The sequence below is a fragment of the Capricornis sumatraensis genome, chromosome 3, assembly GCF_032405125.1.
Source record: "Capricornis sumatraensis isolate serow.1 chromosome 3, serow.2, whole genome shotgun sequence".
NCBI classification, from domain to species: Eukaryota; Metazoa; Chordata; class Mammalia; order Artiodactyla; family Bovidae; genus Capricornis; species Capricornis sumatraensis.
In genome coordinates, this window is record NC_091071.1 from 129,027,604 (window position 1) to 129,054,851 (window position 27,248).

At 38.9% G+C, this 27,248-nt stretch overlaps 1 protein-coding gene across 1 annotated transcript in view; it reads right to left on the reverse strand.

Annotated features, from left to right (window-relative positions):
• DNAH7 (dynein axonemal heavy chain 7) overlaps positions 1–27,248 on the reverse strand; it is a 257,234-nt gene that overhangs the window by 222,589 nt on the left and 7,397 nt on the right. Inside the window, exons 3-5 of the mRNA XM_068967281.1 lie at positions 11,638–11,700; positions 6,381–6,489; positions 5,505–5,652 (exon numbers count right to left, since the gene is read on the reverse strand). Of these exons, the coding sequence (XP_068823382.1) occupies positions 5,505–5,652; positions 6,381–6,489; positions 11,638–11,700 (320 nt within the window). The remainder of the gene's footprint in view (positions 1–5,504; positions 5,653–6,380; positions 6,490–11,637; positions 11,701–27,248) is intronic.

A 27,248-nucleotide genomic window follows, 5' to 3' on the forward strand; every position in this document is an offset into this window, starting at 1 on the left:
CCAAGGTAATTTAACGAAAACTGTCTTTTCAATCAATGGGACTGAAACATTTGGATATCTATACGCAAAAAAAAAAAAAAAAAAAAAAAACCTTAACCCTTACCTCACAACATAGACACTGAAATAAAGCATACATATAAATGTGAGAGCCAAAACTAAAACTAGAGTTAAGCTAAAATATCTAAAAAACATAATAGTTACAACCTTCTGATAGGAAAAGTTTCTTAGATATGACTCTAAAAGAATGAACTATTAAAAAAAATCAATAAATCAAGCTTGAAACTTTAAACTTTTGCTTTTTAAAAAATTCCTTAGGAAAATTAAAAGATAAACCATAGACTGGAAGAAAATAGTTTCAAAGGATATATCTGATAAAGAACTTCATAGAAAACATACAAAAAAATTTTACAATGCAATAATCAGACAAACAACTCAATTTTTAATAATGGGCAAAAAGTTTAAAATTGAAAAACAAAAAGATTTAAATTGACAATTCCCCAAAGAAATTATGCAAATGCCAAACAACTACAAAAGAGATGTCCATCGTATTGGTCATTAGAGACATAACAACATAAAGCAGTGATAAGATACAACAGTACATTTACTGGAATGACAAAACAAAAGACAAAGCATGGGGCAAGACTGTGGAGAGATTAGAAACTTCTTTATTCATTCTTATGGGAATGTAAAATAGTATGATGATTTGCAAAAGAAAATTTAGAATTGTCTTAATTTAAACATACACCTCCTATCAACACATAACACAGAATTTCTACAACTAGGTATCTACCCAGAAGTGAAAACATATGTCCACAAAAAGACTTGCATGCAAAACTCATAGCAGCATCATTTATAATAGCCCCAAACAATAAACAAGATGGATTTCTAATACATACATACTGTACAATTCCATTTATGTGAAATTTTAGAAAAGATAAAACTACAGAGATAGAAAGCAGATCAATGATTGCCTGGGGCAACCAGCGGTAGAGAGGATTAATTGAAATGGGCAAAAGGGAATTTATGGATGACAGAAGTATTCTAAAACTGGACTTTGGTGAAGGTTGTACAACAATAGAAATTTACTAAAATTCATTCAATGTACATTTAATATGGGTGAGTTTAATGGTATATAAATTATATCTTAATAAAGCTGTGTTTCTTAAAGCCTATATAGACAACTATGAAAATATAACATTCAGAGAAAAAAAAGGAAAAGACAAACTGACTGTACAAACACAGACTGCAATGTAATAACAAAGCAACACAGGCTTCTCATCAACAATAATTCATGCTATCACACAGCTATAGAAAATACTATGATGTGTAAATAAAATTTACTAACAGTAAAAACTTAAGGATTCTTATCAAAAAAAGGGAGGGGTTTAAATATGTCAGGTGATGGATGTGCTAACTTGACTGTAGAAATTCTTTCACAATGTATATTAAGTCATCACATCATACACTTTAATTTTATTTGTCAATAAAGCTAGGGGAGGCTTCCCTCATAGCTCAGTTGGTAAAGAATTTGTCTGTAATGCAGGAGACCCAGGTTCAATTCCTGGGTTGGGAAGATCCCCTGGAGAAGGAAATGGCAACCCACTCTAGTACTCTTGCCTGGAGAATCCCATGGACAGAGGAGCCTGGCAGGCTACTGTTCTGGGGTGCAAGAGTCGGACACTACTTAGCGACTAAACCATCACCACCAAATGGGGAAAATGTTAATATTTTTCAATCTAATGTTTTCCAGATTTGTAGGGGAAAATTACTATTATCCTTTAACTCTGCAGCCAGCTTACTCATCATTTCAAGAGAAAGGCAAAATTAGTAGAGACTTTTATAAAATGGAAGTTTTCGATTTACTCTCTACAGATTCTCACTGGAAAAGCTACTAAGGGATGGACTTCAGCAAAAAAGAAAATGAACCTAGAGGTAAGAAGCAGGATGCAAAGACTATTTTCTAAAAAATTAGAAGACATGTTAGTAAATCTAAGTAAGTGTTAACTTTAGAGAAAAAAAAAAAAGAGTATGGGGAACTTAAGGACTTGGTAAAACTAAAATATTATAGAAATATTCGTAGAAATAAAATAAGCAATCATATGAAAAATGCAAGGAAAGTTCAGAGCTAGGCTAGAGCACTCCAAAGTCCTTTCATATTACTCAGGGAGAAAATGAATCAAATGCATTTTAAACTTAAGAAAATATAAATTACAGTGGGTGTGTGTGCATGTGTGTGCTCAGTTGCTCAGTTGCGTCAGAGTCTTATGACCCCATGGACTATAGCCTGCTAGGCTCCTCTGTCCATGGGATTATTTCCCAGACAAGAATACTAGAGTGGGTTGCCGTTTCCTCTTCCAGGGGATCTTCTGAAAACCAGGGATCAAATGTGCATCTCTTGCATTAGCAGGTGGATTCTTTACCGATGTGCCACTTGGGAAGCCCCCTATAGATTATAATATATAGTTTCAAATGCTAGGATAACCACTAAAACAATAAAAATACATTTTATAACTTTTAAGACAACAGGAATAAAGGAAGAAAATGGAAAATTCAATTAAAGAGAAATAATAAAAAAGATTAAATAAGGCAATATATAGTCAATAGAAAATACAAAATAAGCTGTTAGAATTAAGCCTACATATACAAGAATACCAATAACTAATAATGGGGTTAAACATGCTACTGAAGTCCAGAAACTCAGACTGAATTGTAATTAGTCCACTTTACCTGCCTCCTGAGAAACCCATATGCAGGTCAAGAAGCAACAGTTAGAACCAGACATGGAACAACAGACGGGTTCCAAACTGGGAAAGGAGTACATCAAGGCTGTGCATTGTCACCCTGCTTATTTAACTTATATGCTGAGTACATCATGTGAAACACCAGGCTGGATGAAACACAAGCTGTAATCAAGATTGCCAGGAGAAATATCAACAATCTCAGATAAGCAGATGACACCACCCTAATGGCAGAAAGCAGAGAGGAACTAAAGAACCTTTTGATGAAGATGAAAGAGGAGAGTGAAAAAGCTGGCTTAAAACTCAACATTCAAAAAAGTAAGATCATGGCATCTGATCCCATCACTTCATAGCAAAGAGATGGAAAACAGTGACAGACTTTATTTTCTTGGGCTCCAAAATGTTTGCAGAGGGTGACTGAAGCCATGAAATTAAAAGATGCTTGCTTCTTGGAAGAAAAGCTATGATAAACCTAGAAAGTGTATTAAAAAGCACAGACATCACTTTGCTGACAAAGGACTGTCTAAAAGCTATGGTTTTTCTGTAGTCATGTACAGATTTGACAGTTGGACCATAAAGAAGGCTGAGCACCGAAGAATAGATGCTTTTGAACTGTGGTGTTGGAAAAGACTCTTGAGTCCCTTGGACAGCAAGGAGATCAAACCAGCCAATCCTAAAGGAAATCAATCCTGAATATTCATTGGAAGGACTGATGCTGAAGCTCTGATACTTTGGCCACCTGATGCGAAGAACTGACTCATTGCAAAAGACCTTGATGCTGGGAAAGACTGAGGGCAGAAGAAGGGGGCAACAGAGAATGAGATGGTTGGATGTCATTACTGACTCAATGGACATGAGTTTTATGGCTAAAAAGAGCCTTCTGTTTCTTAAAACTCGGCAGAAAAGATAATCTGATAAATCTCTCCATACAATTCTATAAATACTGAATAATATGTCACAAAATTCCTTTGAATGCATAGCCAAGTTCTCAAGGAAAAAGGAAATACTCAAGAGGAAAAAGATGGAATGATAAGGCACAGAACAGCCAAGCCCTGAGGTTATGGCTGCCCTTGTGGGGTAGAGCCTTGGACTTTAATGTTCATGTGGGTCAGGAGATGATTTTGTAGGCTAGAAAATTCACACCCCTGTATAAAGCTGAAACCCAAAATGGGCTCTATCCTCAACCAGGGGAGAACCAAAAATGACAGGCACAGGAACGTAGTGTCAAAAAGACCATCTGTTTTGACCAGGACACTGGGAAGTGAAAGAGTCGCTGCTAAGAATTTGTAACCGGATGCCTAGCCACCCATGGCTTGAAATGTTGATTTTACAGTTTGTGTGATCTGAGAGAGCTTAACTGAAAAAAAGTGGTATAAGTGGGCCAAGATGGTAAAGCCCAGTGGTGCCTGGCAAGAGCCAACTCCTAGCCACTCCACAGAGGCTCCTGCCTGGGTTCTAACTGCACAGGGGCCCACAAAACTGCCTTCTGTTTGTGGCACGTAGTGACCACTGCCCTCCCCTCAAGATGCCTAGGCAGCCAGTAAGATGTCACATGGGGACAGTAAAACGGGGCTTTCCTGTAAGTGACCTAATGCAGTGTGTCACTAAACTCTGTTCACAAATGGCAATGTGTGCACCTTGAGTCATACTGAAAGAAACGGGCTGCTGAACAACTAGCACCAAGCAATGGGGGAAAAAAAAAACAACAGGCAGAGAGGAACTGGTAACTTGCATCTGCATTGTACTCCATAAACAGATCTGCACTTTAGACTGGCAAGCCCTGCCCTGACCGTGCTGCTGATCACTTTACCCCAGTTCCTTCCTTTCATGCACAAAAAGATCTACAACTACAGGGAACTCACCACACCACCTGCATAAACAAGATGGGGAAAAAAACTGCCCTAAATCTTCCACCAACCACCATATCTAGCCCATTCTCTCAACCAATATCAAGTACTAATATTGACACCTGATGGAAGAAATTTTCACACATTGAGGTTCAGGGAAGTCATTCTGGCTTATACATGATTTGGCTTGAACTTCATGCTAACTCCAACAGCCTGTCTTATGACCTATCAAACATGTGTTGTACATCTGTTTTAACCACTAAAGAGAAGACTGAATTTCATTAAAGATAAGACTGAATTTAAAAATCTAAATGGAGTAACTGTTTCAGGCATTTAAAACTGAGCCAGGTGGATGTGGTTTCAGACATATTTCCGCATAACTGAGGACCTGTATTTTCTGAACTGTTACCAACCTCAAGGATGCCACCAGTTATGCTCAAAATAATATCTGCTAGCAGCTGTCAGCTACAATTCCTTGTAACTATGCAACTATTCTGTACCCCAACCAACCCTTACTGAACAAGCATCCTTCCTTTTTGCCAGTTCCAAATATAATTCTTGATTTTTGCCTTTTCAAGCCTCCCCCATTTTGTAGTCTAGAGGACTACGAATTCAGATCCATACTGAACCTGCATCTCCCAGACTACAGTCCTAAATTTGGCTCGAGTAAAACTCTCTTCTATCCCTATACAGAATTTTACTGAGCATTCTCATCAGCATACCTTTTCAGCTCATGATATTTATAAATGGGACGCCTTAATAGAGTTAAGCTCAATCTTTCATTATTTGTAACCTAACCTCATTCCACCAAGGCTTTCAGGGATCCTTAGAGATGCACAGAATTCTTATAATTTTAGATTAAAGAGTTTCCAAGGACTCTAATCAGGGTAACACACACTGGTTAGCTCACAGAACTTACATGATGATATTCACAAGAGTGCTTCTGAAGTTCTCTCGTTCTTTATGTGGAGATTTGCTCTTTCCTCTGGAAGTACATGGTCCAGCACGACTATCATCAATCCGGTCAAGTAACCTGCCCTTTTTCCCAAAGCGTTCCTTGTATTCAGCTTGAATTAAGAAAGGAAAAAAAAGGTGTAGATTAGTGATCTTTAAGGTAAGTTAAAATATTTAACTGGTTAAAATAAAACACCGAAGCATCATTTAATGAAAAACCTACATTCTTTAAGTTCTTAAGTAACCACATTTCCTTTCTTGAAGTTAAACTAATCTCATTTGATGTCATCATAATAGAAACCTTTATTTCAAGAATACTCAATTAATTTTATAGTTTGATAAATGCAAATAAACAAAATTTAACTATTTTGCATAGAACCTTCTTAACATTAAAATGATTATAAACACAGAATATAAAATTATTTTAGCAAATTTAAAGAACTATGAGGAAAAGATGTTAACATTTACTGTAATCAATCTAATAAGTCAAAATAAAAATATTAATGTGAATAATTTAGAAGTAATATTTACAACCTATTACAATCCCCCTTAGGAAAAATATTAGTCTTTGACACAGAGGCAAATTCTGAAAACAGTTAATCAAAGTTTTATTATAAGCATTGCAATTCCTAAAATATCAGCTTTTATAGCATTTGCAACAGTCTGAAACTAAGACATGAAATCAAGTATTTTCTGAGGAAACACTTTTGGAGTAAATTTTTCCACTTGATATAAACATAATTATAACTTTCCAGTTTCATTGCTTTAACTACATGTTGTAATTTTTTTTTTCCCTCCAGGAAATTTCCTTAAATCTAAGACAGAATATTAGAGTTCTTACCATACAACTGTTCATTTTTAACACTAAACTGCTCTGGAATATCTTCATCCTGCTTTACATTCAAATGGAACGATGGAGCCGCCTGCTGCCACTGGGGCTTTGTACTCACCTGAAATATGAAATTTCAGATAGCATCAACAAAACAAGATCAGAAAAAGGCTTTTTTTTCCATAAATTCATAAGAATATATAAACACAACATTTTCTCAAACAAATTAGGACATCTTATATTTTTTGCAGCCAAAGTTGAAGAAACTCTATACAGTCAACAAAAACATGACTGGGAGCTGACTGTAGCTCAGATCATGAACTCCTTATTGCCAAATTCAGACTTAAATTGAAGAAAGTAGGTAAAACCACTAGACCATTCAGGCATGGCCTAAGTCAAATCCCTTATGATTATACAGTGGAAGTGACAAATAGATTCAAGGGATTAGATATTTAGGAGTACCTGAAGAACTATGGACAGAGGTTCATGACATTGTACAGGAGGCAGGGATCAAGACCACCCCCAAGAAAAAGAAATGCAAAAAAGTCAAATGTTTGTCTGAGGAAGGCTTACAAATAGCCGTGAAAAGAAGAGAAGTGAAGGCAAAGGAGAAAAGAAAAGATATAAGCATGTAAATGCAGAGTTCTAAAGAATAGCAAGTAGAGATAAGAAAGCCTTCTTCAGTCATCAATGCAAGGAAATAGAGGAAAATAACAGAATGGGAAAGACTAGAGGTCTCTTCATGAAAATTAAGAGATACGAAGGGAACATTTCATGCAAAGATGGGCACAATAAAGGACGGAAATGGTATTGGCCTAACAGAAGCAGAAGATATTAAGAAGAGGTGGCAAGACTACACAAAAGAAGTATACCCAAAAAATCTTCATGACCCAGATAATCATGATGGTATGTATGATCACTCACCTAGAGCCAGATATCCTGGAATGCAAAGTCTAGTGGACCTTAGGAAACATCACTACAAATAAAGCTGGTAAAGGTGATGGAATTCCAGTTGAGCTATTTCAAATCCTAAAAGATGATGCTGTGAAAGTGCTGCACTCAATATGCCAGCAAATTTGGAAAACTCAGCAGTGGCCACAGGACTGGAAAAGGTCAGTTTTCATTCCAACCCCAAAGAAAGGCAATACCAAAGAATATTCAAACTACCACACAATTGTACTCATCTCACATACTAGTAAAGTAATATTCAAAGTTATCTAACCCAGGCTTCAATAGTACGTGAACCATGAACTTTCAGATGTTCAAGCTGGTTTTAGAAAAGGCAGAGGAACCAGAGATCAAATTGCCAAAATCCGTTGGATCATCGAAAAAGCAAGAGAGTTCCAGAAAAACATCCACTTCTGTTTTATTGACTATGCCAAAGCCTTTGACTGTGTGGATCACAAAAAACTTTGGAAAATTCCTAAAGAGATGGACATACCAGACCACCTGACCTTCCTCCTGAGAAATCTGTATGCAGGTCAGGAAGCAACAGTTAGAACTAGACATGGAACAACAGACTGATTCCAAATTGGGAAAGAAGTATGTCAAGGCTGTATACTGTCACCCTGCTTATTTAACTTCTATGCAGAGTACATCATGAGAAACGCTGGGCTGGATGAAGCACAAGCTGGAGTCAGGATTGCCTGGAGATATATCAATAACCTCGGATATGTAGATGACACCACCCTTATGCAGAAAGTAAAGAACTAAGGAGCCTCTTGATAAAAGTGAAAGAGGAGAGTGAAAAGTTGGCTTAAAACTCAACATTCAGAAAACCAAGATCATGGCATCTGTTCCCATCACTTCATGGCAAATAGATGGGGGAAACAGTGTCAGACTTTATTTTGGGGGGCTCCAAAATCACTGCAGATGGTAACTGTAGTCATGAAATTAAAAGATGCTTCCTCCTGGGAAGAAAAGTTATGACCAACCTAGACAGCATATTAGAAAGGTGAGACATTGCTTTGCCAATAAAGATCCGTCTAGTCAAAGCTATGGTTTTTCCAGTCGTCATGTATGGATATGAGAGTTGGACTATAAAGAAAGCTGAGCACCGAAGAATGGATGCTTTTGAACTGTGGTGTTGGAGAAGACTCTTGAGAGTCCCTTAGACTGCAAGGAGATCCAACCAGTCCAACCTATAGGAAATCAGTCCTGAATATTCATTGGAAGGACTGATGCTGAAGCTGAAAACTCCAATACTTTGGCCACCTGATGTGAATAACTGACTCTTCTGAAAAGACCCTGAAGCTGGGAAAGATTGAAGGTGGGAGGAGAAGGGGATGACAGAGGATGAGATGGTTGACTGGCATCGCCAACTCAATGGACATGAGCTTGAGTAAACCCCAGGAGCTGGTGATACACAGGGAGGCCTGGCATGTTGCAGTCCATGGGGTCGCAAAGAGTCAGACATGACTGAGTGACTAAACTGAACTGAAGGCATAAACACCCAACAGCAAATCATATTAAAGCCTGTGAATGGCATGGTGTGTGACATTTGGAATACATTAGCAAGTGCTCTGCTGTTGGTTTGATATGGGTGCCTGTTACCTAACTTGGGTGTTCATTCCACAGAGTTTACTCAGCCCCAGACATTGGCAAGTGATTTTTCAGCCTTCCATCTTGCCCGACCCAATGCTAATGAGTTCCTCTACACTCCAGCTCCAGAGGATCTTCCTATTCTCATGACTTTAGCAGCTAGATTACCCTGGCAACTCACACGTTCATTCTGTCATTTAAGGCAGGGGTCATAAATTCTTATACCTACACAATTCTGGCAAGTATCATAAAAGAGGGAGTAAAGCGAGTGATGATAGCTAATTGGCACGCAGCTTCAGTGCTAAGAAACGTTACAGGGCCTTGGGGACTGTGGCCTAGGAGAAAACCTCCGTCTTCAAACATGCAACATGCCAGAATACAGACCCACTATTGCTAGAACCTATGGCTCTTCAAGAAACCCACATGGGCAGCCTTTAAAGTAAAATGTACTTATTTTGAACCATTGACAGTTGAATCTGTGTCTTCCTTTCATATCCAGAACTTGATGGCCCATGTTTGCATTGGCTTTTAGTTTTACTCTTCCCAATCCTTTATCGCTACTTTTAAATAAACTGCTGCTGCTGCTAAGTCACTTCAGTCGTGTACGACTCTGTGCAACCCCATAGACGGCAGCCCACCAGGCTCCCCCGTCCCTGGGATTCTCCAAGCAAGAACACTGGAGTGGGTTGCCATTTCCTTCTCCAGTGCATGAAAGTGAAACATGAAAGGGAAGTCGCTGCACACAAATCCTTTTTTCAAGCTCTTCTTTCACAGGAAAGTAAGCTAAGATAGTAAGTCAATGCTTTTCCATCCTTTCATCTGCCTTGCCAATCTTCTGCGGTGATGTTGCTCCATAAAGGATTTCAGGTGAGTGAGATGTTCACAAAGGTTCAGAATCAGGTCCCCACCTCAAAGAGGATCAGAGCCCCCAGCACTGGGTTACCCTTGATTTCAACAAGGATCACCACCAGAAACAAAGGCCAGTAATGAAAATCACTCTATGTTTTAACTACTGCTGGAAAATTTCATCCAAGAACAAATTTTAATACTCAAATAAAAGTTTCTTAGTCACTTGTCAGTGGACTTTTCAAAATCTCTTAAAAATATGATCTCTCAATAAGTTTATATTAAAAAATTAAAAATTAAAAAAATTTTTTAAAACTTGATTAGGTAGAAATTGAAAAAAAAGATATGATCTCCCCTAAAACACATGAAACTCAAAGAATGCTGAAAAATGCAAGATGTGGCCAAATAAGAACATAAAACCAGGTATAAATTAGCCAACAAAAGCATTTCAGACTAGTATATGCCAGTGACAAGAAAGGATTAGTATTCAACTCAGCAACTGACTAGTAAGTCAAAAAATTTTAATTGAGTTTACATCTCTAAATCTGTATACTAACAAGATGCAACAAACTGAAGGTAATTCTGTTTTAAAATTTATCAAATTTTAAACATGTGTCTATTCCATTTCAAGTCCTTTATTTTAAGCTAGAAAATTTAAGATAGATTTTGCAGAACCACAGAAAAGATACGTCTCAATTCTATGGAACTCTGCAGCATAATCTGGCATTATTAAAAAAAAATTTCAGTTAAAATGTATATTTTGAAATGTTCATTTACTTTATCTAAGAATAGTAAGTTAAGTTTTATAAGTGAAAAATGCCCCCCATCTTAAATTATCAGGAATCTTTCTGTATAAAGCAACACAAATTCAATTTTATAGTTTGTTCTCAGCTTTTAAAATATCTTTCAAAAAATAATCCTTTGGATGAAATTTGAGAGTATTATACTAAGTGAAATAAGCCAGACATCAAAAGATAAATACTGTATGATTCTACTTACATGAGGTACCTAGAATAAGAAAAAACATAGAGATGGAAAGAATGCTGGTTGCTGTGCACTGAGGAGAGGGCAAAACAGAGAGTTAGTGTCTAACAGGTATAGAGTTTCAGTTTGGCAATATAAAAAGAGTTCTGAAGATGGATGGTGGTGATGGCTGTACAACAATATGAATGTGCTTAATATTAATGAACTATAGATTTAAAACAGTTTAAATGATCAATTATATGTTATGTATGTTTTATCATAATTTAAAAAAAATCATTATTTGCACTGATCCTCCACTTAAACTCAACTTCCAGGAGTTACAAGAGCACACTAAATGTCATTAAAGTCAATATAACTACTAAATGGAAAAAATTTATTACAGTCAAGTATATCTTTCCCAGTACTTGTCAACTGAAAATGTTTGTTAACTGCCTCTTCCACAGAACAATGACAATTTATAGTCATAATGATGAATTTTAAAAAGATGCTAAATTTCAGTGTTGAAAGATGCATCTCAAAAATCATTAATCCGTCTTACTTTCAAACTCAGAAACTGAGGCTCAGAGATGTAAGTGACTCCTTTAGATGGCAGAGCCATTAGTGACAAGACGTAACCCCCAGCTTCACTCCCTAATTCCAACAGTGAAATATTTTCTGCTAGACCACCTTGGAAACACTTCTATACAGATATTAAAATATTCAGTAGAGAATAGTAGGAAATCATAGTTTACATTTATTAAAAGTTTTTTTATGTGCACCTCATAATTTCTCAATCAGAAAATAATCAAATTGAGCACAAAATTCAAAATCATAAGTTTAGTTACTTATTTACAAGTTTGAAAACTAATAAACATTTTTTAAAGGGCTAAAACCCAATGGGAGTGTACACGTAAATTACCGTAGCCAACTGTGGTAAAATTCTTCCTGGTGTCTTAGGTTTTTCTTTGCTGGATGATTTATCCTACATGCAAAAAAAACAAAAAACAACAACAACAAAAGGTTTACTCTGTTAGAGCTAAAACTTATTCTCACAATCAAATTTTAGAGTAAAGCACTTAGTATCCAAAACATTCATTCAAAGGCATACTCTACTATTTTTTTTTTTTTTATTCTCAATGTTTGTCTTGGAATATGGCAAGGCAAGAAAGGAAAGTGGTATCCAACAATACCTATCAGAAAGCTTTAAAAATGTGCAAAGCCTCTTGTCCATTACATCATCTCCTTGGAATTTATCTGAATCTAGTTAGTGTCCAGGGCTTACTCTGCTCCACCTCCCTTCTCTATCACTAAAATACTGTTTTTGTCCTCTCATAACCAGAATGCTCCACTTAACTAAGCTGACAGTGTATTCAGGTTAACATATCCTCAAGTTACTGGAAGTAACATGTACTTTTTAGCACCAACTTTCAGGAAAAAGTTCTGATACTTTGAGTAGAGTATGATTCCATAGTAGGAATTTCACTTAGGTAAGAGAAGGCACTATTGAGAATCATACTTCCATCTATAAAGCAGATAATATAAGTTGTGCTAATTCATGTTGATGTATGGCAGAAACCAATACAATATTGTAAAGCAATTATCCTTCAATTAAAAATAAATAAATGTAAAAATACATATATAAGCTATGCTTTTTGCTAATGGTCATTTTATTGCCTCTCAGCTCCAAATCTACCCTTTTTGCCCTCCTTTGTGATTCTTGAACAGGACTCTAAACATCTGTCTTTTGCCAACCAGAACTAATGAAGGGTATCAAAACAACCCTGTGAGAGGAGGGGACTCTGTTTCCGGTTCCAGGATTTTTCTCATTGTTTCCATGGTACGGCTGCCAGTTAGCATCCTTGCCCGTGGGCACCTTCCCAGCCTGTGGTGTGTGGCTGACCCAGTGGCAGACCCACTCCAGCAGGATAGCAGGTTTTCATGGGCATCCCTAAGGGCAGCTTTCCAGAAAGTTTCCCTTACATCGCAGAGGGAGATTTCCTTTCAAATTCTTCCACATGCAAGCACATGGTTTGCTTACCTCCCAGTCTAAACCTACAAAATTTCAGCAAATGCCTTTGCCATCCAGGTGGGCCACAGCCATTTCCTCTCCAAGAGATCTTAATGTAAGCTTTGGAGAAGGAATGTATCTTCCAAGTCTCTTCCCTGAGCCACTCTCCCATGGTCCCAAAAGGAATGGCTTTATGTCTGCTATTTCTGCGTTTTCAGTGTTTCTGCGTTTTCAGCGACACTATCCAAAACAGCATCCATTAGCCACCTGGAGCCACTGACCACTTGAAACATGACTCATATGAAGGGAGATGTGTTTAACAGTAAAATACACAGATTTTGAAGACACAGTACAAAGTACAAAAAAAAATTAAATTATCTTGTCAATCTTTATATTGATGAGAATATATTTTATATTGATCACACCATGTGCTATGTACTAAGAAGTTTACAAAAATTACCTCATTCAGTTATCTTTACAGTTTTGTGAGGTAAGTAGTGCACCACTTTTGTGAATAACGTATACATGATGACTTTTTTAAAAAATAATTATTTTTCTGCATCGGGTATTTGTTGTATCGTATAGGATCTTTCATCATGGTGTATGGATTCTCTAGTCATGGCACAGTGGTTTAGTTGCTCTGGGGAATGTGGGGTCTTAGTTCCTGACCAGGGATCGAGCCCACATCCCCTGCATTAAAAGGCAGATTTTTAACGACTGGACCACCAGGGAAGTTTCCATGAGGACTTTTTCAATGAGGTAGTCTCTGCCTCCAGAAAGTACACAGTTCAGCCAGTATTAAAAATTACATGCTTTCATGCAAGATACAAGATGGTGTGGAACACAGTATTCAAAGAAATTTCCAAAATGAGAAAAGATGGAAACTTAGTCTTAAGTCTCAACTGCATCTCCTAGAGTAGCAGCAACAAACCTACTAAAGACAGTGAGAGTAGCACAAATGATGACTTGGGAGGGGGATCGTGGAAAAAGCCAGAGAGTTCCAGAAAAACATCTGTTTCTGCTTTATTGACTATGCCAAAGCCTTTGACTGTGGATCACAATAAACTGTGGAAAATTCTGAAAGAGATGGGAATACCAGACCACCTGACCTGCCTCTTGAGAAACCTATATGCAGGTCAGGAAGCAACAGTTAGAACTGGACATGGAACAACAGACTGGTTCCAAATAGGAAAAGGAGTGCATCAAGGCTGTATATTGTCACCCTGCTTATTTAACTTACATGCAGAGTACATCATGAGCAACGTTGGGCTGGAAGAAGCACAAGCTGGAATCAAGATTGCCGGGAGAAATATCAATAACCTCAGATATGCAGATGACACCACCCTTATGGCAGAAAGTGAAGAGGAACTAAAAAGCTTCTTGATGAAAGTGAAAGAGGAGAGTGAAAAAGTTGGCTTAAAGCTCAACAATCAGAAAACGAAGATCATAGCATCTGGTTCCATCACTTCATGCGAAATAGATGGGGAAACAGTGGAAACAGTGTCAGACTTTATTTTCTTGGGCTCCAAGATCACTGCAGATGGTGACTGCAGCCATGAAATTAAAAGATGCTTACTCCTTGGAAGAAAAGTTATGACCAACCTAGATAGCATATTGAAAAGCAGAGACATTACTTTGCCAACAAAGGTCCATCTAGGCAAGGCTATGGTTTTTCCAGTGGTCATGTATGGATGTGAGAGTTGGACTGTGAAGAAATCTGAGTGCTGAAGAATTGATGCTTTTGAACTGTGGTGTTGGAGAAGACTCTGGAGAGTCCCTTGGACTGCAAGGAGATCCAACCAGTCCATTCTGAAGGAGATCAGCCCTGGGAGTTCTTTGGAGGGAATGATGCTGAAGCTGAAACTCCAGTACTTTGGCCACCTCATGCAAAGAGTTGACTCATTGGAAAAGAGTCTGATCCTGGGAGGGATAGGGGTCAGGAGGAGAACGGGACGACAGAGGATGAGATGGCTGGATGGCATCACTGACTTGATGGACGTGAGTCTGAGTGAACTCAGACATTAGCATGAGTTTCAATGTATTCACAAGGACACATGAGAAGAAGTAGATAAGAGAATTGCTGAGGCAGGAACTCCTTTTGAGGGGCAACAATGATTTATGGAGACAACAAATCTGGGTCAGTGGGAACTGAAAATGTCAAACCTCTGACCTAATGCTTTTGTAAAAGTATAAAAGAGAATCTTAAGCTTGAAATAAATATGCAGTCCAAGAAAATGAGAGCCTGCATGGTTTCTCGCCGACACCGCTCATCTCTTCAGGTTGATTCCCTGGCTGCTGGAGCTGGCAGTGAAGGAGAGCTAACTGACTCTCATCTGACTTCACATGATCAAGGGGTAATCTCTGTTAGGTTAAGTCTCTGAGATTTGAGGGTCTCTGTTATTTCAGCTAGTATTAAGTACCCTAACAGAGCCATCAATGTGTCCCTCAATATCCCTGTTAAAATCAACACTTTCTTCAAGACTAACACTAAATTTAAATTTTAAAAAAACCCTCCAATAGCAGATGAGCAATTTTTTTAATATGTATAGCACTCTTTTGGTAATTCTCTTATTGTTTAATTTCTGTCTGAAATATAATTTGTGCATGTATTTATCCTGCTCTCCTACCCTGTTAATCTGCTTCATCTCAGCCTACTAACAATTCAGTCTTACAGAGTTAGTTAAACTGACCTTAAAATAATTGACTTTATCATAAGAAAAATTATAAATTGGTTAACCAAGCCTTTAAAAAGTAAAGAGAAAGGAATTAGGGCCAAGATGGCAGAGCAGGAAAACCCTGAGATCACCTCCCCCCATGGGCACACCAAAATCACAAATAATTACAGAACTCTCTATGAGAATGACCTGAAGACTTATAGAAACATATTCTGCAACTAAAGATAAAAAGAAGAAACCACAATAAGACAGAATAAGACATGTATGAGGGACAGAGATGTTACATAGTCAGTTCAGTTCAGTTGTCGCTCAGTTGTGTCCGACTCTTTGCGACCCCATGAATCACAGCACGCCAGGCCTCCCTGTCCATCACCAACTCCAAGAGTTCACTCAAACTCATGTCCATCGAGTCGGTGATGCCATCCAGCCATCTCATCCTCTGTCGTCCCCTTCTCCTCCTGCCCCCAATCCCTCCCAGCATCAGGGTCTTTTCCATAGAGTCAACTCTTCGCATGAGGTGGCCAAAGTATTGCAGTTTCAGCTTCAGCATCAGTCCTTCCAATGAACACCTAGGGCTGATCTTTAGGATGGACTGGTTGCATCTCCTTGCAGTCCAAGAGACTTTCAAGAGTCTTCTCCAACACCACAGTTCAAAAGCATCAATTCTTCAGCACTCAGATTGCTTCACAGTCCAACTCTCACATCCATATATAACCACTGGAAAAACCATAGCCTTGCCTAGATGGATCTTTGTTGGCAAGGTAATATCTCTGCTTTTCAATATTATATCAAGGTTGGTCATAACTTTTCTTCCAAGGAGTAAGCATCTTTTAATTTCATGGCTGCAGTCACCATCTGCAGTGATCTTGGAGCCCAGAAAAATAAAGTCTGACACTGTTTCCACTGTTTCCCCATCTCTTTGCCATGAAGTGATGGGACCAGATGCCATGATCTTCATTTTCAGAAAGTTGAGCTTTAAGCCAACTTTTTCACTCTCCTCTTTCACTTTTATCAAGAGGATTTTTAGTTCCTCTTCACTTTCTGCCATAAGGGTGGTGTCATCTGCATATCTGAGGTTATTGATATTTCTCCTGGCAATCTTGATTCCAGCTTGTGCTTCTTCCAGCCCAGCGTTTCTCATGATGTACTCTGCATGTAAGTTAAATAAGCAGGGTGACAGTATACAGCCTTGAGGTACTCCTTTTCCTATTTGGAACCAGTCTATTGTTCCATGTCCAGTTCTAACTGTTACTTCCTGACCTGCATATAGGTTTCTCAAGAGGCAGGTCAGGTGGTCTGGTATTCCCATCTCTTTCAGAATTTTCCACAGTTTATTGTGATCCGCACAGTCAAAGGCTTTGGTATAGTCAGTAAAGCAGAAGTAGATGTTTTTCTGGAACTCTCTTGCTTTTTCCATGATCCAGCGGATGTTGGCAATTTGATCTCTGGTTCCTCTGCCTTTTCTAAAACCAGTTTGAACATCTGGAAGTTCACAGTTCACATATTGCTGAAGCCTGGCTTGGAAAATTCTGAGCATTACTTTACTAGCTTGTGAGATGAGTGCAATTGTGCCATAGTTTGAAGTGACACACAAAAGGGAGAATAATCTCAATTGCAGAGATTCTCCTGAAGAAATCTCTTTGAGCTCTGTATGAGGCTCTCCAGCCAAGGGGTCCTCCAACCAGGGAGACAAGCCCCCAGAATATTTGGCTTTATAGGCCAGCATACTTGCTTTTGGGAGACCCAGTAGGCTGTAGGAAATCAGACTTTACTTTTAAAGGATACATGCAAAATCTCACACACTCCAAGGCCCAGAGTAGAAGCTATAATTTGAAAGAAGCCTAAGTTAGACCCACTTGCTGATACCAGACAGCCTTCCAGAGCAGAAAGAGGCAACTGGGACTCAACTTAGAGACACAGATGCTGGTGACAGCCATTTTTGGGAGCTCATTCTACCATAAGGACATTGGTGCTAGTAAGTGCTGTTGTGGAACCCTCCTTCTAGCTTATCAGCACTGGTACACAGCCTCACCCACCAGCAGACTAGATGCCATCAACCCCTTTCAGCTCCCAGCCACCTAGAAATTTGGTCCTACCCATCAGAGGGGCCCAGGAACTGGACTACTTACCATCAGGCAGACACCAGCTCCCAGATCCTGGACCTTGCAGACAGGCACACCAAGAACTGGCTTTACCCACCAGGGAGCCAGCATTAGCACTGGGACTTGGCCTCACCCACCAGTGGGGCCAACAGCAACTCTGGGACCCTCAAAGCCAGAGATTCTGAGATGTAACTCCAACCACCAGTGGACCAACACTAGCAACAGTACACTGCCTCACTCAACAGCAAGTGAACACCAGTCCCAGGAGCACCCTCAGTTCTTGTGCCTTAGCCCACAGCTAATATCTGGCTGATATTAGCTCTGGGACACCAAAACTTGCAGCCAGCCCCACTCAAGACTCAGTTCTACCCGCCAGTTGGCTGGCACTAGCTCCAGGACTGCCTGGAGCTGTGCAACCAACCTTCTCATGACCCAGCCCTGTCCACCAGTTGCTGGCAGCCTCCATACTTGGAAGGGCCTGGCAACCAAGCAGTCTGGAGTAGAGGTAGTCAGTAGTCATCCTGCCATGGCAGAAGGGCCCACACAGCCCACACAGAAGGCACCCTAGAGCATTGAGCTCTGGTGATCAGAGATGAGTATGCTGCTGGGACCCATAGGACATCTCCTACATAAGGCCACTTCTCCAAGATTGGGAAAAGTATGCAACTTACCAATTATATAGAAATAAAAATACAGAATTAGGCAAAATTAGGAGACAGATGATATAGAGGAATAGATCAACACTAGATGATAGAGTAATGGAAATCATTCAAGCTGAAAAGCAAAAAAGTTTTCAATAAGAAGTGTAAGAGTTTAATGTTGTTCTCCAGGACAACATTAAATTTACCAACACCCACATTATAGGGTTCCCAGAATAAAAGAGAAAGAAGAGAACACATTTGAAGACACAATAGCCAAAACCTTTCTTAATCTGGGAAAGGAAATAGACATCCAGGTTCAGGAAGCACAGAGAGTCTCAAACAAGATCAACCCAAAGAGAGGGCCTCCACATTACACACTGTAAATTAAAATGGAAAAAAAATAAAGACAGAATATTACAAGCATCAAGGGAAAGGCAACTAGTTACAGACAAGAGAACTCTCATAAGGCTATCAACTGACTTTTCAGCAGAAACTCTGCAGGCCCAAAGAGGGATGGCATGATACAGTTAAATAGATGAAAGGGGAAAAAAGCCTACTACCAAGAATACTCTATGTGGCAGAGTCATCAATCAGATTTGAAGGAGAGATCAGTTTTACATACGAGCAAAAACTAAAGAGTTCAGCATCACAAAACTGACTTTATAAGAAATGTTAAAGGGAGCTCTCTAAGTGAAATATGAAAATTATGAAAGGAAAAAAAATCTCATTGGTAAAGGCAATATACAGTAAAGAAAGATCAACCACTTACAAAACTAAAAGAAGACTAAAAGGTAAAATAGTGAAATTGAAAGTAATGATAATAGAATAATAGCAGGGGACTTTAAGACCTGACTTAATCAATGGACAGATCATCCAGACAGAAAAAGTAATAAGGAGACACTGGCCTTAGACAATACATTAGATCAGATGGACTTAATAGATCATATATACAGAACACTTCAACCAAAAGCAGCAGAATACACATTCTTTCTAAGTACATATGGAACATTTGCCAGGATATATCACATGCTAGGCCACAAAACAAGTTTCTATAAGTTAAAGAAGAATGAAATTATATCAAGCATCTTTTCTGATCATAACTGTAGGGGTCTAGAAATCAACTATAAGGAAAAAAAACTAAAAGAAAACCCCACAAACACATGGAAGCTAAACAATATGCTACTAAACAACCAATGAGCCACTAAAGAATCAAAGAGGAAATAAAAAGCACCTGGAGACTAATGAAAATGAAAACACAATCCAAAATCTATGAAACACAGAAAAAGCAATTATAACAGAGAGGTTTATAGCAATACAAGCCAACCTCAGGAAATAAGAAAACCTCAGTTAACAACCTAACCTTATACCTAAAGAATAGAAAAAGAATAAATCCAAAATTAGTAGAAGGGAAAAAAAATCCCAATGATTAGAGCAGAAATATACAAAATAGTTCAGTTGCTCAGTCATGTCCGACTCTTTGTTACCCCATGGACTGCAACACGCCAGCCTTCCCTGTCCACCACCAACTCCCAAAGCCTACTCAAACTCATGTCCATTGCATCGGTGATGCCATCCAACCATTTCATCCTCTGTCCCCTTCTCCTGCCTTCAGTCTCTCCCAGCATCAGGGTCCTTTCCAATGAGTCAGTTCTTTGCATCAGGTGGCAAAGGTATTGGAGTTTCAGCTTCAACATCAGTCCTTCCAATGAACACCCAGGACTGCTCTCCTTTAGGATGGACTGGTTGCATCTCCTTGCAGTCCAAGGGACTCTCAAGAGTCTTCTCCAACACCACAGTTCAAAAGCATCAATTCTTCGGTGCTCAGCTTTCTTTATAGTCCAACTCTCACATCCATACATGACTACTGGAAAAACCATAGCTTTGACTAGATAGACCTTTACAAAACAGAGACTTAAAAAAAATAGGAAGGATCAATGAAACTAAGAATTTTTATCTTTGAAAAGATAAAATTGATCAACCTTTAGCCAAATTCATCAAGAAATATATAAATAAAGGCCCAAATGAAATCAGAAATGAAAAATGTTATAACTTATATCACAGAAATACAAAGGATCACAAGAGATTACTATGAACTGTTACATGCCAATTAAATGGACAAATTCCTAGAAATGTACAATCTCCCAAGACTGAATCAGGAAGAAATAGAAAATTTAAATACACCAATTAGCAGTAATGAAACTGAATCAGTGATAAAACAAAAATTCTTTCAAACAAAATCTGGACCAGGCAGCTTCACAAGTCAATTCTACCAAACATTTAAAGAAGAATCAGTACCCATTTTCTCAAACTATTCCAAAAAATTGCAGAAGGAACACTTTCAAACTCATTCTAATGAGGTCAGTATCACCCTGATAACCAATCCAGCCAAAGACACCACAAAAAAGAAAATTACAGGTCAATATCACTGATGAACATAGATGTAAAAATCCTCATCAAAATTTTAGCAAGCCAAATTCAACAATACAGTAAAAGAGTCATATACCATTAACAAGTGGGACTTATCTCAGGGATGCAAGGATGGTTCAGTATTTGCAAAATCAATCAACATGATACACATTAGCAAACTGAATAAAAACCATATGATCATCTCAATAGGTGCAGAAAAAACTCTTGGACAAAATTCAACATCCATTTATGATAAAAACTCTCAAAGTGGGTGCAGAATGAATATAAGTGAAAGTGTTAGTCACTCACCGATGTCCGACTCTTTGCAACCCCGTGGACTGTAGCCCATCAGGTTCCTCTGTCCGTGGAATTCTCCAGGCAAGAATACTGGAGTGGGTAGCCACTCCCTTCTCCAGGGGATCTTCCCAACCCAGGGATCAAACCAAGGTCTCCTGCATTGCAGGTGGATTCTTTACTATCTGGGCCACCAGAGAATATGCTTCAACATAGCAAAGGTCACGTATGACAAACACACAGCTAACATCATACTCAACAGTGAAAAGCTGAAAGAACTTCCTCTAAGATTAGGAAAAAGACAAGGTTTCCCAATCTCTCCACTTTTATTCCACATAGTATTGGGAGTTCTAACCACAACAATCAGATAAGAAAAGAAATCCTAATTGGAAAAGGAAGAATGGAAACTCACTGTTTGCAGGTGAGATGATACTATGTATAGAAAATTGTAAAGATGCTACCAAAAAATTACTAAAACTCAATGAATTTGGTAAAGTTGCAGAATACAAAATTAATACAGAAACCTGCTATTTCTATACAGTAAAAAACTATCAGAAAGAGAATTTAAGTAAACAATCTTTTTACAATGCAATGAAAGAATAAAATATACAAGAATAAATATAAGCAGGCAGAAGACTTGTACTTGGAAACTGCAAGACACTGATAAGAAACTGAAGACAAGGAAATGGAAAGATATACCATGCTCATGAGTGTGACTGGACCAAACTAACTCCTTTTTGTCAACTCAAACTTAGGCCCACTGTCCAACCCCCTTCTCCTTTATACATGATTAAGCTTTAGCCTAATTTACAAGGAATATGCCCAAGCCAGATGAATTCCCATTCAACTTTTACCTTTGTCTCCGTGTGATACCTGAAAACTGGAGATATGTTTTTGCTGACACAGATGGTTAACGGTCATAAGACATTCAAGTGGAGGAAAAATCCCCAGTTCCCATCTGTGTAGACATGCTTCTCTCGGTAGTCAGATTCTGTCTTTGGCTTTGGTCCTTTTAAACTCCCTTGCATCCTTTCAGTGGTTCTAAGTGCACCTGTGAATGCCTCTAGATCATTTGTTCAATATTTCCTGCCTATGTGTAAGGTACCCACAATATACTTCCTACATGCACTTTATGAATTGCCTGCCTCATTTTTCAACCTCAAAGTTTCTTCTCAGTTTACAAGGTATTATTCAGTATCTCTGACTCCCAATATCATGAATTGGAAGAATTATTTTATGTGGAAATACAAAAGATCCTGAAGAGCCCAAACAATCCAGAGAAAGAACAAAGCTAGAGGTATCACACTCCTTTATCTCAAATTGCACTGTGTGTCTGTTTTTGGCCATTGTAGTTTTACAGTGCATTCGATTGAAACAACATTCAATTAATCTACAGCAAAGGAGGCAAAAATATGCAATGGGGAAAGGCAGCCTCTTCAATAAATGATATTAGGAAACTGAACAGCTACACGCAAAAGAATCAAACAGGACTACTTTCTCACACAATATAAAATAAAAACTCAAAATGTATTTAAAGACATAAATATAAGATCTGAAACCCTACAACTTCTAGAAGAAACCATAGGTAGCATGCCTTTTGACATCAGTCTTAGTTATATATATATATATATATTTTTTTTTTTTGCTATGTCTCCTCAGGCAAGGGAAACAAAAGCAAAAATAAACAAGTGGAGCTACATCAAAAAAGATGCTTTTGCCCAGCAAAGGAAACTATCAACAAATGGAAGGCCACCCACTTCCAAAATCAGAGAATTTGCTTGTAAATGATGTATCCAATAAGAAATGAATATCCCAAATATACAAGGAACTTATAAAACTCAATGCTAAAAAACAAATAACCCAACTTTTAAAATGGGCAGAAGACCTGAATAAACATTTGTCAAAAAAAGATATATAACAGCAAGATTCCCCTATGACCCACCTCCTAGAGTAATGGAAACAAAAACAAAAATAAACAACTGGGACCTAATTAAACTTAAAAGCTTTTTCACAGCAAAGAAAACTATAAACAAGGGGAAAGACAACTCTCAGAATGGGAAAAACAATAGCAAATGAAACAACTGTTAAAGGATTAATATCAAAAACATACAAGCAACTCATAGAAATCAATATCTGAAAAACAAACAACCCAATCAAAAAGTGGGCAGAAGACCTAAACAGGCATTTCTCCAAAGAAGACATACAGATGGCTAGTAAAAAGATGAAAAGATGTTCAACATCACTCATTATTCAGATCAGTTCAGTTCAGTCACTCAGTTGTGTCCGACTCTTTGCGACCCCATGAACCATAGCATGCCAGGCCTCCCTGTCTATCACCAACTCCTGGAGTTTACTCAAACTCATGTCCATTGAGTCGGTGATGCCATCTAACCATCTCATCCTCTGTTGTCCCCTTCTCCCACCTTCAATCTTTCCCAACATCAGGGTCTTTTCCAATAAGTCAGCTATTCGCATCAGGTGGACAAAATACTGGCATTTCAGCTTCAACATCAGTCCTTCCAATGAACACCCAGGACTGATCTCCTTTAGGATGAACTGGATGGATCTCCTTACAGTCCAAGGGACTTTTAAGAGTCTTCTCCAACACCACAGTTCAAAAGCATCAATTCTTCTGCGCTCAGCTTTCTTTATAGTCCAACTCTCACATCCATACATGACTACTGGAAAAACCACAGCCTTGACTAGATGGACCTTTGTTGACAATGTAATGTCTCTGCTTTTTTAATATGCTGTCTAGGTTGGTCATAACTTTCCTTCCAAGGAAGAAGCGACTTTTAATTTCATGGCTGCAATCACCATCTGCAGTAATTTTGGAGCCCCCAAAAATAAACCCACTCATTATTAGAGAAATGCAAATCAAAACTACAATGAGATACTACCTCACACAGACAGAATGGCCCTCATCAAAAAATCTACAAACAATGAATGGTGGAGAGGGTATGGAGAAAGGGGAACCCTCTTGCACTATTGGTGGGAATGTAAATTGATACAGCCACTATGAAGAACAGTATGGAAATTCCTTTAAAAACTAGGAATAAAACCAACATATGACCCAGCAATCCACTCTGAAGCATATACCCTGAGAAAACCAAAACTGAAAAAGACACATAATGCTCACTGCAGCTTTATTTACAATGCCTAGAACATGGAAGCAACCTAGATGTCCATTGGCGATGAATGGATAAAGAAGCTGTGATACATATATACAATGGAATATTACTCAGCGAGAAAAATGAATACATTTGAGTCAGTCCTAATAAGATGGATGAACCTAGAGTCTCTTGTACAGAGTGAAAGAAATCAGAAAGAGAAAAACAAACATTACATACTAACACATATATATGGAATCTACAAAGATGGTACTGATGAACCTATTTGTAGAGCAGCAATGGACAGAGAACAGACGTATGGACACAGCTGCAGGGGGAGGAAGGAGAGGGTGAGATATATACAGTTGTATCTCAATAAAATGGGAAGTGAAAGAAAACTGCAATGAGCTTCAAACAATACTTCCCAAAGAACAAACACCAAATTAGGTGACTGTTTCATGCCTATACCATGCTATACCACAAATGACTCTGTTTTCTTTAATCCCCAGTAGGCTATAGGGTATAAAGGGAAACAAGGGTAAAACATATTATGAGCTAAAAGTGCAACAGCTGTCCTCAGAATGAAAGGCTTCCCTTTGGAGAGAAAGAGGATGTAGCAAAAGCCTAAGAGTACAGCTGCAAATGATAGAAGGAAAGAAATACACAGTCCAAGTTCCCTAAAATTATCATACTGGGATACAGGGGCAACCCAGATGAGGTCTATTGCATTAGAGCTACTACAAAAGTACAAAACGTCTTCTTAACCCCAGCCTTGTACACCAATTCCCATACACCTGACTTCTTAGAATCTCTACAGCATCCCTTTGCACACTGAGCTACCACCCCATTCTCATCAGCACCCCAGGTGAAGGGTGGTGAGGGCCTTCATGTTTTTCTCTGCCCTGCATTGCAGCAAAACATTATATATATAATATTATATGCAATATTTGTATATAATATATACAAATATTATATATATATATAATACTTTATAAATAGTCGCCCTCTGGCAAACCAAAAAGAGCAGTCACACATTAGCCAGAATACCATCTAGCTAAATAATGCTGATCTTCAATAAAATCAGAGGGGTGAATTTTAAAGAAATATCTACATATTTTTAATGCTGATGAGCAATTCATGAGATGACTTAGACATATGCCACTCCTTCCCTCTACTTTTGAGAGGCTGGACTAAGAAATCCATTGATTTTTCTATCAAGACAGCTCTTGTTACACTTTCTTTCGCCTCTTGGCCTCACCTCTTGATTTCAGATGTGGCTGCAGTGAACAGTTCCGTACTGCCTTCCATTCACGTAGAAAGAGCAGAGCTTCTGCTCAGAAAAGTGTCTTTTGCTTTGTGCTGTGAGGCTTCTTTGACGCCATAACATGGGGGCTTCCCCGATGGCTCAAGTGGTAAAAAATCTGCCTGCAATGCAGGAGACATGGGTTTGATTCCTGGGTTGGGAAGATTCCCTCTAGAAGGAAATGGCTACCCAACTCCAGTTTTCTTGCCTGGAGAATCCCACGGGCAGAGGAGCCTGGTGGGCTACGGAACATAGGGTCACAGAGAGTCAGATACGACTGAGCATGCATGCATAAGACCCTCAGGGTAGCCCATTCTGTACTCACACATGAGCAGCTGGAAGCAGGTGGAATATTAACATCCTCAAGAGTAACCTGCATCAACATAGGATGAGAGCTGACGAGTTAGATGCTACCATCCACCACCCTAACCATCTTCAGACAAATGAGGTTCAGGCAAGTTCATCCCAGCTGCCTCATATTGGTTTCTCCTAGTTTTACTCTCCCTGATCCTTTCCTCCTGCTTTCTGGGATCACCTCTCCAACTGCACACATGTCATATCTTCAGGCTCTTCCACAGGAAATCATCTAAGACATCAAAGGCAATGCTCTTCTATCCTTCCACCTCTCCCCACTTGTTCACTCTCTCCTTCCTCCATAAAGGATTTCAGATTCGTGGGAGGGCTCTGAGTGAGGTGTGCAGCCAGGGTGAGAGTCAGGTCCCCAGCTCTAAGTCTGGCAGCTACCAGTGCTGGGCACCCTTGATTTTTAACAAGGATCATCTCTGAGAGCATGAAGGTCTGTAATGAAAATCATTCAAGGTCTTTCAGATAGAAAGGCCTTATTGCTCACATACTCATTTGGGCTTAGATGCCTGGGGCTTATTTTTTCATCGAATTTATGGGATGCAAATCCATAACTTTTTAAATACAACTGGCAACTTCTGCCAGTTGTGAGAACTCCAAACTTTGGGTCATCACACAGTATGCTTAAAAACTCTCTGGATGGGTGGAGCACACAATACTAGAAGCTGATTTTGGGAAAAAGTGGGTGCTTTACCAGAGACCACAGGGCAAGCGGTCTCTTCATGACCCAGGGTAATCTGAGCAGTGCCGACTACCCCAACCCCACTCACAGCACCTTTCTTCCTTTAGTGAAAGAGTCTACTGTCATGGAAGCTATGAGGGTAGAATCGGCTAAAAGAAAAACTGCTGGTAACTTCAGTGTTTTCTGCAATCCCTCCCCACACCCGCCCCCACCCCTACTCCCGGCCAAAAAAAGAAAAGCTATGTATTGCTAAAATAGCCTGATGGCTCCAATTCTACCATTTGTTCTTCCAAACATTTACAATGTCTGTTATTTAAGAATACATCAGTTTTTACCAAAAATGTAAATAAATGCAATCAGTATCCCCCTGTCCAAATCTTTAATGTCAGAAAAGTTTGAGTACAATCCTTAACATTCAAATGAAGTTTTTTAAATAAAGGAAATAACTTTCAAATATTATTCCTTCAGTTCAGTTCAGTTGCTCAGTCTTGTCCAACACTTTGCGACCCCATGAACCACAGCACGCCAGGCCTCCCTGTCCATCACCAGTTTCTGGAGTCCACTCAAACCCATGTCCATTCTGTCAGTGATGCCATCCAACCATCTCATTCTCTGTCATCCCCTTCTCCTCCTGCTCTCAATCTTTCACAGCATCAAGGTCTTTTCAAATGAGTCAGCTTTTCGCATCAGGTGGCCAAGTATTGGAGTTTCAGCTTCAACATCAGTCCCTCCAATGAACACCCAGGACTGATCTCCTTTAGGATGGACTGGTTGCATCTCCTTGCAGTCCAAGGGACTTTCAAGAGTCTTCTCCAACACCACAGTTCAAAAGCATCAATTCTTCGGCACTCAGCTTTCTTTATAGTCCAACTCTCACATCCATACATGACTACTGGAAAAACCATAGCCTTGACTAGACGGACCTTTGTTGGCAAAGTAATGTCTC